This window comes from Amphibalanus amphitrite, unplaced genomic scaffold (genome assembly GCF_019059575.1).
Source record: "Amphibalanus amphitrite isolate SeventyFive unplaced genomic scaffold, NRLGWU_Aamphi_draft 000513F_arrow, whole genome shotgun sequence".
NCBI lineage: Eukaryota > Metazoa > Arthropoda > Thecostraca > Balanomorpha > Balanidae > Amphibalanus > Amphibalanus amphitrite.
Genome location: NW_024882007.1, coordinates 142818 through 156492, shown reverse-complemented (window position 1 = coordinate 156492; position 13675 = coordinate 142818). Strand labels below are relative to the sequence as shown.

At 51.9% G+C, this 13675-nt stretch overlaps 3 protein-coding genes across 4 annotated transcripts in view; all 3 read right to left on the bottom strand.

Moving 5' to 3' along the window:
* Window positions 1-1012: 1012 nt before the first annotated feature.
* LOC122393052 lies at window positions 1013-3391 on the bottom strand. The gene is made up of 2 exons (XM_043388636.1): window positions 2344-3391; window positions 1013-2031 (listed from the first exon to the last, which is right to left on the bottom strand). Exons 1-2 carry the CDS (start codon window positions 3389-3391, stop codon window positions 1013-1015), a joined length of 2067 nt encoding a protein of 688 aa, XP_043244571.1.
* Window positions 3392-4610: 1219 nt separating this feature from the next.
* LOC122393054 (NADH dehydrogenase [ubiquinone] 1 beta subcomplex subunit 3-like) lies at window positions 4611-6894 on the bottom strand. Of its 2 annotated transcripts, none has more exons than XM_043388639.1 (3): window positions 6766-6894; window positions 5828-5958; window positions 4611-5163 (listed from the first exon to the last, which is right to left on the bottom strand). In XM_043388639.1, the coding sequence occupies exons 2-3, from the start codon at window positions 5950-5952 to the stop codon at window positions 4995-4997; spliced, it is 294 nt and encodes a 97-aa protein (XP_043244574.1). In that variant the 5' UTR covers window positions 5953-5958; window positions 6766-6894; the 3' UTR covers window positions 4611-4994. The 2 variants fall into 2 exon arrangements, with proteins under 2 accessions (XP_043244574.1, XP_043244575.1); XM_043388640.1 differs by having other exon boundaries at window positions 5828-5955; window positions 6766-6811.
* Window positions 6895-7917: 1023 nt separating this feature from the next.
* Window positions 7918-13675, bottom strand: part of LOC122393044 (nuclear receptor-binding protein-like) — a 50080-nt gene continuing 44322 nt past the window's right edge. Inside the window, exons 7-12 of the mRNA XM_043388625.1 lie at window positions 13048-13148; window positions 12390-12579; window positions 11342-11492; window positions 10764-10956; window positions 9338-9457; window positions 7918-8966 (exon numbers count right to left, since the gene is read on the bottom strand). Coding sequence (XP_043244560.1) covers window positions 8877-8966; window positions 9338-9457; window positions 10764-10956; window positions 11342-11492; window positions 12390-12579; window positions 13048-13148 — 845 coding nt within the window. The 3' untranslated portion in view covers window positions 7918-8876. The remainder of the gene's footprint in view (window positions 8967-9337; window positions 9458-10763; window positions 10957-11341; window positions 11493-12389; window positions 12580-13047; window positions 13149-13675) is intronic.

Here is a 13675-nt window from a genome sequence, read left to right as displayed (position 1 = left end):
TTTGATGTTTTATTTTAATACAAATTCTAAATGCACCTCAACACGTACAGTGGTCGTGACCTTTAGCATAATCAGTCGTTACCATTGGCCGATATGGCGATAGTTGTTTTGGCGGCCAACAGCCGGCGTGTGCGTGCAGTGTCTTTATACGGCCTTGCGCGCAGTGTAGACATAGTAGGTAGTAGCCAGTAGGTACCTACATACACGACGTTCAGGGAAGAATCGTGATGGAAGTCCAAGGGCGGAAGGCTTTATGGATCGGAGGACGTTGAGTGGCTGGTGAATCTGTGATAAGTTGCCGAAGGTGAAAATTTGATTGTGAATAACCTATGTTGTGGAACGCAGGGATCGTCATTTGTCATACCCACTCGTTGCTGGAGTCTTGACTGATCAGGTTAGCGATTTGAGTAAGCGATTTAGTCGTTAAGTGTTCAGATACAGGTAGGTACCTACTGGGTAAGGTTATTTGAATAACTTCGTCCTTGTCAAGATCCCTAGTTCCTACTGTGTGTAGTTTTGATGGTCTAAGGGCGAGCGTTACATGTAAGTTGTTGCTAATCCGCTAGTCACATTTCTGCAATTAACCTCAAATATGTTGTTATATGAAATGTGCAAACAATGCGAGGCAGTGTTTTTATGATTTATCTGCGCAGTGTGCTTTTCCCAGTTCCCGTCGTAATGCCCACTTGTTTGTGGTTATCAGGTGAACCGAAAAATAATTAAATAATAAATAAATAAATTCAAAACCAGATTATGACAGAACCTGTTTAGGTATTCATAACCTTCCAAACGATATTTATTTGCATGAGATGACCCGTGACAACATCGTGACAGCGATATACCTATAACATATTTACAAACAAAACTTCTTTCAAATTTGTGATCCATGATTATAAATCAAACCTAAATAATGTTAACACCTTTAAAACTTCACCATTCATGAATAATTCAACAAACACAAATTCACTATACTTATATAACACTCGATAACATGGCAAGAATCAGTGAGGAACTAGCTGGAGTTATTTTCCACTTCCTCTTGTGGCGACCCATCCGCAAGTTCTGTCTCCAGTTCTGGCTTGGACGCCACCGGCTCCGGCTCCACTGGTTTCTTTTTAGGCGCGCCTGTGCCAACGTTGGCAAAGATGATCTTCTCCAGCGCCAGCATCGGCGACTCAAATGCCAGAGAGAAGACGGTTGCAACAGCTACAGCTATGCACAGCGTCGCCAGAAACTGGTAAACGGCATTCGTCTGGTCAAAGTAGAGTACCGACTTGAGCGTGGCGTAAAAGAAGACTTGCGTATCAATGGAGACCAGGTAACAGCAGTAGGTTACCCGGCTGAGCGGAATCCAGAACTTCCACGAAAGCAATGTGTTGATGAACCCGCCGTAGCCGTGGACGCAGGCGATGACGACCCAGGCCAGGCACATAGCCCACACGGGCCGGTTCATCGAGCCGTATATGATCGCCACCGAACGCGACGGTACTGCGAGAGCCGGGACCGTGGAGTACTCGTACATGCCGTAGACGATGCAGCAGGCAGTGAGCGCAGAGACGGTCCACCCGGCCAGCACGGCCGGCAGGCTGAGCTCCAGCGGCCAGCGGCGGCGGACGTGCAAGAAATAGCCCGTATAAACGCCCACAAGATAGGCGCCGTAACGACAGTACGGCATGAAGTAGCGCAGCTGAGTCGCGTTGTTGCCGTTATCTTGAGGACCCAGGTCGTTGTAGGCAGTCACGTAGCCGGTGACGAACACGTTGAGCGCGATGAGGAACATCAGCCAGATCTGGCCCAGTATCGGGTAGAAGAAGAGCGGCAGCAGGACGATTGGCGAGGCGATGAACATCTGCATGTCGTTGGCCAGGTACCACGTTTGGCCCAAGCACAGCTCCTGAGGATCGAACAGGTTATTGACGTAGAGCAAATTCCTCCACCAGTATTCGCTGCAAACCTCCGGCGTGCCGTTCTCAGCGATGTTGCTCCAGAACGGACCGTTTCCAATGTGTCTGTATAGTGTAGAGACGAAGGCTATAACCATTGCAAGAACAGGAGTGAGACGTATATACCGGTGTACGTAGTACATGATGATGTTGAACTTGCCTTTGGACCGCTCCATGTTCCTCATGAAAATGTAAGCTACCAAAAGCCCACTGAGGAAGAAGAAGGAATCAACAGACACAGTGGCATTATCAACAGCTGCGAAAGCCAGGGAGTTAAACACATCAAAAATATAGAACAAATTCGCCCACGGCACTGTAAGGCCAAAGACATATTGGTGACCAAGAATAACCCACGTCATTGAAAGAAAACGGATGCCATGGAGACAGCCAAGTGTGTCACTTGAACTGGATGTGTCGAGCAGCTTCCTGCCGTTGGTCCACACAGAAAACGCCAGAAAAACCTTTTGAAGTGTCGACGGCATTCGCGCCCTGAACTTGGAATCGACAACGACGCTGACGGTGGCGCCATCCTCGGCGGCGCTCTCCTTCACAACGTCGATGAACGTTCCCACGATCATCAGAAGTCCGACGACGCAGAGGATCGTCATGACGGCGATGTCGCCGCCGGTGAAGGTGGTCTCCTGGTCCAGAACATGGCAGTTGCCGTCGGGCAGCGTCACCGCCACCCCGGGCATCTTCTTCTCCAGGCCCAGTCTGAGCTCGTCGGCGGAGCACGAGGAGGGGATGCAGAGCCCCACAGAGACTATCAGCTGGCTGAGCACCGTGTGACCCGACACGTGGATCAGCGGCGGCAAAATCGGCTCAATGCCGAGACCGCTGGGATCCGGAGACCAGTTGTGTAGCTCAGCCAGTGAGTGCTGGACTTGGCCATCTTCGGACGCGTTGGTCAGCAAACCGAACTCAGGCCTGCAGTACTTGCCCTTGAACATGTGATCCTCCTCACAGATACCGTCAATGACTGCCTCCACGTTGAGACACTCGTCCCAGATGCCAACCGGGTTTGTGTTGCCAGCAAAGATGCCGTCGGGCAGTTTGCCGACAGAGTCGAACATCATCAGCGCCCAGGTGTTGTTGATGCCGAGGATGTTGGTGACGTACTGCCAGCTGTGCTGGCGGCAGAGCGGAGAGATCTCTCTGAAGGCGGCCAGCGGGGTGATGTACGGTCCGATCAGCAGGCCGATCAGCAGGTTCAGCCGGTCCAGCTGTCCGTCGGCCTCCGGCAGGGCCTGGTACAGCTCCAGGGTACCGGTGCGCCGCAGCAGCTCCTCGGTGGACAGGTGTCCGCTCGTCTCCACCAGGCGCTCCAGCGCCGACAGACGCGACCACGACAGGTCGGGCAGCCGCTGCAGTAGCTGCTGACGCGGTCCCTGCTCGGCAGAGACCGAGGCCAGCGCCACCGCCAACAGGACGATCCACCGCGCGACCATCGCGGATCCGGCTCAGAACACTGCGCGGTGGTCACCCCTCACCGACACTTGCGGCGTCAGGTCCGCTCAGCGCTGAGCTCCGACCGAGAGTGACCGCTGGCTGTCGGCAGCAGGGTGGCCGCCGTCCATATCGCTGTCCACACAGCTGACTCATTATCGGAGAGACAACGTAGATTGTGGGGTCGGCAAGGACGAGCGTGGACTGAACAATGAATAGTCATCGATCGCCTCACGGTGACTCGGCAACACAGTTGTGGGTGGTGGGCATCGTTGTTTTAAATTGTAGCTTCGTTAACCGCTTTTCCGCTCCTTCAAAACGCAACTTCCGGTTAACCGTTACCCCATTTCTCGCTAAAATGTACCAGAAATTTCGTCGATCCGTTTTTGACTGAGAAATAGAACAACTCAGCCCAAGACACCCAGTCACCAATTAGCCAACTGACGGAAACAGTGACTCGCCACCTACCGGCGCGGGGTACCGTCGAGTTGGGACAAGGTACTGGCTGGCAGAAATGAGTGACTCGTCCCAAGACCGCCGCGCTGGGCCGCAGAGTAAAGGTCAGCGGTAAAGCGTGGAACAGACAGCTGGTTCACATCTGTGATCTGATCTAACTCATGGAAAAACATAGTCCGCTGTCAGGCTCGAATAATTCAGTATCATAGGGTGACGAAGAAATAGGAACGAGCTTACTTGTAAAGGTGGAACGAGCCGACAATGCAATGGAACTTACTTGATTATTTACGCCATGTACAAAGCATGAGGTAAGATTGTAGAAGGTACCGAGTCCAATCTTCGATTCCTGAAAAAGATAACCGTGCCCGGATAGGAACTACAAAGGATCAATGAGTCGTGTTTCACCTTTAAAGTTATCGGTCACGCTGTCACAGCTACCGGTGTGTTTGTGACGTCACAAGATACCGAGCCAAGGCGTCTGAATATTGCACAACGAGCCATGATCAGTTCAAAACATAGGTAGGTGGCCTCAAGATTACTTTACTACGGTGGCCTTGGGTAGGAGAGTGGAGACCAGTGCCGTTAGTTAAAATTGCGGGAAAGAAATTGGCTACGGAACACAAGTAGTGCCTTCTCCTGCGGCTCACCCCACGATCTCCTAGCTGCGATATCTTTCAGCCGGTGTTATCGACACTTCCCGTAACTCTCAGGTCTCTGTTCCCCATGATATTCCGTACCAGGGTCATCTCGCACAGGCATTTGTCGCACAGTCTCTCGCTATATTTACACATGGTCAATGTATGACTACGTACATCAGTGACGGTCCACAGCGTCTCAGCCACACTGTGCCAGCGGCTGTCCACACTGGAGTAGGCGCTTTACATTATCATACTTCAACCGGGCGTCGAGAAATATCAGAGGAGAAGACACACATGATCGTTATTTGCCTGGAGCCGAACCAACATTCTGAACCAAGCAGTCCCCCTACGAAGATCTTTCTCTTTCATCCTGGTTGTTCCACACCTCAGGACCTCCGGTTATGGTTGTAGACCTCCTTTGACCGAGAGCCTGCTGTCCTCAAGTTTCCAGTTTCCATCTGTCCTGACGCTCAGCTGCGTTCCCTCCCCGGCGGCCGTACCTCCCCGTCCCTCAGTGGTGACCGTGACCGTGATCGCTGGAGCCGAGCAGACCCAGCTTGTCGGCCGCAATGGTCACCACCATCGCTGCCGCCGCGTACTTGAAGCCGCGGAAAAAGAACCGCGTCATCCGCTCGTTGGGCTTGAGGAACATCTTCTGGTCGTACTTCCACACCTCGTTCCTGAGGATGCATAGTGAAAATGAATGAAAAAAAGCATGAGAGGATGCTTCACATAAGTGCTGATAAATGCTCAGCAGAAAGAAAGACTGGCTGGAAGCAGCTGGAAGATCTATGCAGATGAGTAAACAAATAGTCAAGCTACCTTAGAGAGCATGACAAAAAAGGAATGTGATGAAGCAACTACTTACTAACCATAAGTACCCACAAATATGGCTTCAAAATACAGATACATAGTTGTAGTTAGTTTATCTACCATGCATATCTGGATACTCATGTTTAGCAATCTACCAATGGATCAAAATTATTTGAAAGTTGATTTTTTCTATTAAAGTAGAAACATCACAGCAACTGATTCACAATTGTTTACAAGTTAAGCAGTTACCTATGTCATTGAATAGGTGGCTTTAAACTCAAATCAAGATACCTGCTAAAATGAGGCACTGTCCAGCTCATCAGTGAGATTTTGTTAAGCATAGATAGGCACAGCCACAGGCAGCAAGTGAACTGGATAGTGTACCTCTAATCTATCTTTGCACATTGTTTGGAGTTATATAAAGCATATGATAGTTATGTTTTATATAACTCCAAACATATGATAATATGTTTACTATGATAAACATATGATAACTAATTAGGTACCTAGCTACTAGCCACCTCAACCTACCTCAGCCATGGATCCTTCAACCCCTTTTGAGCCAAGGCATTTCGCACATTGACCAGCTCTGGGGCGTCTTCCACCTTGTACTTTCTCCAGTCAGGAATCTCGTAAGGCCGGCCGCCCCCTCCCATTTTCAGCTGGAACGCAACACAGTATTGGCAACTGGGTTTATGGATGAAGCTACAGAGAAGACTCAATAAGTGACTGCTTCTAAAAAAAATTTACCTTAATATCACAGGAGGAATTGTTAAAAGTAACAACTTCATGCCCATACCACTTCAGCTTCGAAATACAACAAATTGTAATAAAACTAGAGGACAGTTGGCCGGTCCCGTAGCTCAACTGGTTAGAGCGTTGGACTCCGCGCCGCGTGGTGAGAGCGCGCGTTCCCGTTTATGACAGTCCGGGTTCGAAGCGCGACGGGCGCTCGACATTTATGGGCCTCCTGACAGGTATGGTTGCGGTTGGTGGCAGACCGTAGCCAGGCGAAGTCAGCGAGGGGACCGGCCGTGCGCGGCTTTGTGCGCACGTTAAACTTTGGACTCTAAATTCTGCCATAGAATCGGAATTGCGCGATCGGAGGGTAGAGGGCAGGGTCATCGCAACAAGCTTCGCTTAGCGGTGGCTCTGTCCTTGTGAATCCTTCCCATCAAAAGGTTCGGACTAAATTTATAAAAAAAAAATATTGGAAGTTTTAACTGTCAAATTTTACAGGTAGGGAACTTAATTTGATATTGAATGGTGAAAACAAATATTATTATTAATATTTGTTAATATTATTATTAACAAATATTACCTACCAGGTTAGAAACCAACTTGCTTAATCTGAATCAAGAATGCAGCTTCGTTATGTGCCTAGCTTATTGCATTGCAAATGACTAACGACTAACGAGTGAAATGACATCACATATCGGAAGAAAAATATTGAATGCAATGAAACCTACCTTCAATGATTAAAAATTAAGCTCAGGATCAGACTATTCACTCAACCCCAGAGATAAAAATCAAAAGTAATTGATAAACAACCACGGAAAACTTTTCCACCACGAATGTAACTATTGCGCAGCTTTGAGAGGTTTTCTCCGAAAAATCAGCTGATTGGGCTATCAACTACTAAATAATTGCACGCAGGAGTTGGTTTTGACTGGTGCTTTTATTTGAGCATGTGCCTCAAGTTTGTTATTTATTTGGTTCTACTAGCCTGCGTTTTAAACCGGGGTTCTTTGAGGCCCTTACAATAAATACTTTGATGCATCCATAATAATGGTCATTAATATTGGGTGGGTGTGTAGTCGCACTGCATTGCGCTAGTGATCCTAGGGAATCCCTCTGGTTATTTCTATTATTCAAAAATTGGTTATTTTTGCACGTGAAGCACGAGCACATTCAAGATAAGAAGGGCACATTGATGTAACCTTTAACCCTCCTTAATACCAAATACCAAAATCATTTAGCATTCAGCACCGCGGATAAAAGGTTTGTGCGGCGTCCCCCGTTCTTAGACATTTCGACTTTTGCTGTAGTGCGATCATGGAAGCCTAACCTATCTCTACATTATGATGAGTATAATATTGCAGGGCGGCTTGCCCGAGGAAGAAGAAATACAAAAGCACACCTCAACGAAAGCTGGGACACCAGTAATGAACTTTTTCAATGCCAGCTAAACTCAAACGGTCGTCGGTCGACATCCACACCGCGGAAGCCGGTAATAATTAAGACAACTAGATCAAACGCTGTCACTAAATTGGCTAGCTTGAACGCCTGAGATCAGGATTCAGGGATGCATCATAGGCCAAAGCATCTAGCGAAATCTTTTAATCTTTTTTTTTTAGATGATGGACGACGATGAGAAGAATCTATCGGTTCTGTTACCAAGTTACAACTCTCAGCAGCGTAAACAATTTTGGTACAAACGGAAAGAATATACAAAACTGCACGTCAAATTAGAATCTCCACGCTACGCTTGTAATTGAATTTTACTTCCGAATAAATTTTATAGTTCAGTTTGATCCTGCCTGCTGCAATCACAACCACTGACTCCCTTGTAATGAGGAAACAGGGTAGGTAAACATTGCAACCATCACTAAAATACCAACAACGCGAACCGAACTGTATTCTGTATTCATTAAATAAAGATTAAAACGGACAAATCCACCGGGAATCATTTTCACTTGCCAGATCAGTATTTAATGCAAAGAAATACCAAACCAAATTCGCAGACATAAAACTCGGTAAGTGTACTGACTCTCGGTTGTGGCGGGCGTTCTTCCAGTCGCCGGCGGGCGGGACCCTGGCCTGGTCGCTGGAGCGGGGCAGGGGGCGCCTCGGCGGGCGCGCCCGAACACAAACAAGAGGCGGAAACAAGAATTGGACAGCGGCCCCTCAATGACACACGAGTTGACGCGCCGTTCGGACTCGGCGGCCGCACAGTCGGATGGTAATATTCAGAGCGAGCTGGCGGCGGCGGTCGGCGGCGGAGCCCGCGGGGTACGGCCCGCGCGGCAGGACTGTAGAAAACGGCCCGGTGCCGGCCGCTGACCGCCAGCCGCTGCGACAGCTCGCGCACTCACAGCAGTAGCACGGCCCTCTCAGAGGGCGGACAGCAGGGGAGCGCGCCGGCGCCGGTCGGTGCCGCGCCGCGCGCGCTCTCGTCGTACAAACACACCAGGCGCGGCGCGCTCAGACACTGGGCTCCCGGCGCGGGAGAGGCGCGCACGCGCGCGCCGCGCAGCCTTTTGATTCAGCGCGCATCGCCTGCCGCCCGATACGCTCCAAGCGTAGCACTAAGCTCATCATGATCAGTCCTGAGATACACGCGCCCTGGCGCCGGCCACCGACCGTCCTGGGGTCGGCACCGGCCAACCGGCCGCCGCGGCGGCGCACGCACACACGCGCTAATTCAGCGCGCTTGGACCCGGCGCGCGGCGCGCGCGCAGGCGGCCGGATCACGGAAGACGGCGCAGCGGGCGGACAGGCGGGCGGGCGCGGCAGGCGGGGAGATTCTAGGCTAGGCGGGTGAGCGGAGCGGCGCGGGCGCGCGCCGGCCGGCCGGCCGTTAGCTCACGCCCACCGGTGTCGGCGGCTGGGAGGTGCGCAGCGCGCGCAGGCGGCCGTCGATCAGCTTGGTCAGCTCATCGCGGTTCATCTGCGGACGGAAGGGGGAAGACCGTCAGCTACATATAGAACTCAGACCAACACAGGGCGGAACGTCATCTTACAATAGCAGCTGGCCGACGTAAATGAGGGAACCGACTGTCCCAACACATCACGACAGGAAGGAGATTGGGGACGGAACGGGGATGCATGTGCGATGTCATAGCAAATTCTAAACAACTTCACAGCTACTGCATGAAAAGTAAGGAGGAGGCCGCACAAAACCAACTAAAAATAAAAATCACGACTTTCATTTCAACATAAAACCTAAACCCTGGCGCCTTCAATCACCTTATTAGGAATGCAATCACCCCCAGCTACCCCTCCTCTCCCCAGTGATGATCCTGGCGCTCCGTGTCTCACCTCGTTGACGAGCCCGTGCCGGACCAGCTCCTCAGTCAGCAGGGAGCCCGAGTCGTCCGGGGCCAGTCGGCACGACAACTGCCGGTTGGTCTTGTCGTCCAGCCGCAGGAACAGTACCAGCTGCGGGGGTAGTGAGGCGCGGTCAGAATATGGTGCGGAGAGGGGCGAACTGCAGGGGGGGGGGGGAGGATTAGAATATGGGACAGAGAGGGGCGAACTGTAGGGGGGGGGGGTAGAATATGGGACGGAGAGAGGCGAACTGTAGGGAGGGGGTGGGGGGTTAGAATATGGAGCGGAGAGGGGCGAACTGCAGGGGGGGGGGGCTAGCAAAAGGGAAGACAGAACGGCAAAGGGGACATCAGGTGGGCAAACACACGGGTTGAGTAGATGATCGGTTTGCGAACAGCTGTATTATGCGCCCGCAAGTCACGCTTGGCGTTTTCTGTGAGGTAGAAAAGGCAGCAGACTCGAGACACTGGGGCTGGGCAGCAGCTCATGGTATGCAGATTCACAGCAAGTAGGACACCAATGAAGCGGCGTTGGCAAACTGGCAGTCTGGATTTGAAATGTTTTACGAATGCAGGAATCTTGGTGACCAGACACTATTGAAGCCTTTAACTCGAAAACCTATGGATGATAGCTTCAAATGGCGGGCAAATTACCAAAGGTAAAACCATTCTGCCGTTCCAAATGAAACTGAACCAAAAATAAGAACTGGAAAGAAACAACTAGAACTGAATGTGGGATCGAATTCACAGGGGAAATTCGAAATGAAGCTGGAAATGAAATACATCATCAGCAATATCAAGATTAGCTCGACGGTTCGGCAGCGGCCGCCTTAATGACACAATCGCTCTGAGGGAGGCTGAGGGGCCGGCTCGAAAGGCCGCCGAGTGAAACCAGTGACCGGCACACTGCCGAACCGTTCGGAGACACTCAATATCGATCAGACTTTCATGTCCCGCTCCTAGCAGTATCGTAATCCGACGAGTTGATACTCTAACATTGATTAGGCGCGACATGTATGCAACAAAAGCGCATCAAACTGAGTGAGAACCGGACACAGCGCGAACCGTGTATACGCAACAGAAAGAGAAAGACAAGCCATCGGCGAGCCAGCGCCAACTGAAATCATCACGTTCAACAAGAAAGGGCGCAGCACAGTCCACAGAGACACGATGAAAATAAGTTGCAAAAGTGTCTGGTAGTTCAAAGCAAAGAAGGAAAATATTTTGGCGTGAGCCGGCGCACAACAAAATCAGATCAAAGAAGCTGCTACGGTATCTTTGAGCCATGCACCGACCACCGTATCCACAACCTTCCCCGGTATCCCCCGCCCCCTCCCTCCATTCCTCCTGCAGAATGTCACCTGAAAACAGCTCTCGTCAGCCGCCCCCTCCCCTCTCTCTCTCCGCCCGTCTCTCACCGTGAGACTGGCGTCCAACGCCGGGTCCGACTTGACCTCGCACATCATGGTGACTACCTTGCGTCCCTCTCGTTCGCACGGCTCGGGCGTGTCCGAGTGCACGGACTCGATGGTGTCCGGACTGGCGGCCCGCACCTGACTGATGGGCGGCGGCGCCGGCGGCGCGTACGCCGTCAGCGGGTAGATACCGACCCTAGAGAGGGGAGAGGGAAGTCAGCGAGGTAAGGTACGGACCGGGAGAGACACCCGGTCTGGGTGACACGTCCGGCAGGGGGAGGTAGCGGTAAGGTCAATACACGGGCAACAGCTCAGAACCAACGGTAACTAGGCACTAGGCACCACATTCCTTTCTGTACATTCCTCACACAGGGTTCCTCAATGACTGATCACAAGAATATCAATAATACACAGGCGACCGTTCCTTCCTCGCTTCAGGCCCCCATTCTTGGATTCCTGCATTTGTGGGATCACCAAACTCGCCGAATCTCTTTAGCCAACCGCTTCCATCCCGCTCCGTCCTCGTCCAACCCAACCTCCCACCGCTCTCCCCGTCCCTCACTGCTCTCTCCACCACTCACCGGACGTCCTCGACGAATTTGCCGATGTTCTCGGCGGAGGTGACGTCCTGCACCCGCAGCTGGGTCGGCTCCTGACCCTCGTGCCGCATCTCGGCAATGACCAGGTCAGGACTGAGGTTACAGTACACCTCAGCATCCTCGGGACTGATGTCTGCAGGGGAGAGAAATAAATCGTCACGAAATGGAGCCAACAATAATGTCATGATGACACTGCGTGACGTTCCGAGTTATAACGACACGGGGAACGGCGTCACGGGTCGTTTCCCCACGCGAGGTCAGGCCAGAAATAACACCGGCATTGGTGGCAGTCTGCTCACGACGGGTACAGATATAGCAGCCAGCGTGGGTCATTATCTTGGAATGGATGCAGTGTGGCCAGCAAATTGGCGAGTGAAATAGTTATGGGCAGCCGATCACGCAAAGAGCGCGGGCTGCAGACAGCAGCGAGCGGCTCTATTATTACCGGCTCGGCACTCTGCTGTAAATCAGTACTTTTGGGAATCTACTCGTATGATCAGATGGGGACACAGATATAGACGGCGCTCACTCTGACCGCCATTAATCAATGGACTGGCAAAAACTTGTCGATCCTGCGGAGCGGCCACCAGAGGCGGAATCCATTCTGACGATGCTACTGCCATCTGTCCGTCGGGACGGACATCACTAGTTCACCACCATGCCGCGGTCAAATCGACCGCTGGTGGCCGGCGCCGGGTGACCGGGTCACCAATAATCGATCGATGTCTGCCGCCGGAGCCGGGTGCGTCAACCGTAAAAAAACAGCCCATCACGAACACGGGACAGGCTGGAGGACCAATCCACCGACCGGGTTATTCAGGAGAAGGGGCGGGACCTACATACTGCTGCGTCTAGCCCCAGCACCCTCAACCAGCCACTCTTGGCCAAGACGCCACTCGACACGTAGGGGAAGATTCCAAAATTCTCCATATCTTCACTGGAGTATCAGTGACACCATCCGGCTTCTAAAAAACTCACCCACCTCCCGAAGTTGATCGTCCAGCCCCTCTCCTTCCCTCTCCCCACTCACTGGGGTCATTGACGACGGCGTGTGCGGCGAGCAGTTTGAGCGAGGGCACCTCGAACATGACTGGGTGGAAGAGCAGCTGGCGCGCCGTCGGCCGCTGCTCAGGGTCGGGACGCAGGCACGCCCGGATAAAGTCCTTCTGCTCCTCGTTCTCCAGACTCTCGATCGTGTTCTCGATGTTCTCCTTGGTCACCTGGAATATCAACGCGATGTTGTGGGTTCAAATCCTGGCATAGACAACCTTTGGTTTACCGGTCTTCATTCTTATTTATCATTGTGTATCGTACTATCCAGAAACGATTTCACAAGTCCCGCAAGGAATGCATCTTGAACCTAGATGAAGCTGGACTTGCACAGTGAGGGTAAAAGCATGAAACCTTCGATGATTCTCAGGGCAAGTGAACTACTTCCGTGCTGGCCAATTGAATGTGAACCCGCCACCTCGGTGGACCTCTGCCCCTCGGCTCTGCCAGCTCAGACCAGTTCAGTCTAGTTTCTACCGGATACAGCAGCCCGCCCCGAGGCCAAGTAACATAGTGACAGCCCGCTCCACACGTCTCATCAGCGTCTCGGCACGGGGGCCTAGAGGGGCCCCAAACTGCGCCACTCCGCCCCTCTGTCTCTCCCTCCTCTCCTCTCTCCGCGGCGCGTCGCTCCTCACCGGGGTGCCTGAGTCCCCGTTGCCCTGGATCTCAAGCGCTGCGATCTCCAGCGCGCACATGCCGAACGAGTAGATGTCCGACTTGCTTCTCCGCTCGTCAACTGCGAATGGACACGCGGGGGGACAGTTAGATAGGTCGCAGATTAGTTCGGCGGGGAGTGGATCTGTAGAGGAAAGGGTGTCGAGTTCGACTGTCGACACATAAACACGATCACAGAGAACTTCCTGTTACAAGCTTGTTTTGACATCTAAAAACCATGAAATACATTATGAACTTGTGTTTATCATCAAAGTCTGATGCCATGTTTTACTGAGAGTACCAATGTAGCGGTTTGAACCGGCTTTTTTACACACCACAATACGTTTACTTCACGCGGTGAAGAAAAAGCGTTCCAACACTTGAGAACGGACTATTTTTATCAGTATTTCATCTAGAAAAACAAGTAAAAGCCGCCGACGCTCTTATCAGCCCCTGTAATCTAGCATTCCACCACGCCCGCGTGTTCGCCCACGTGCTCGACAACCGGCATACGCTTCCCGCAATAGCTGATGGTCACAACTGCGCCACATATGTAACTGTTATCGGAAACAGCAGGGTAATCTCCGGCGCCCCTGATCGCCAGAGAAC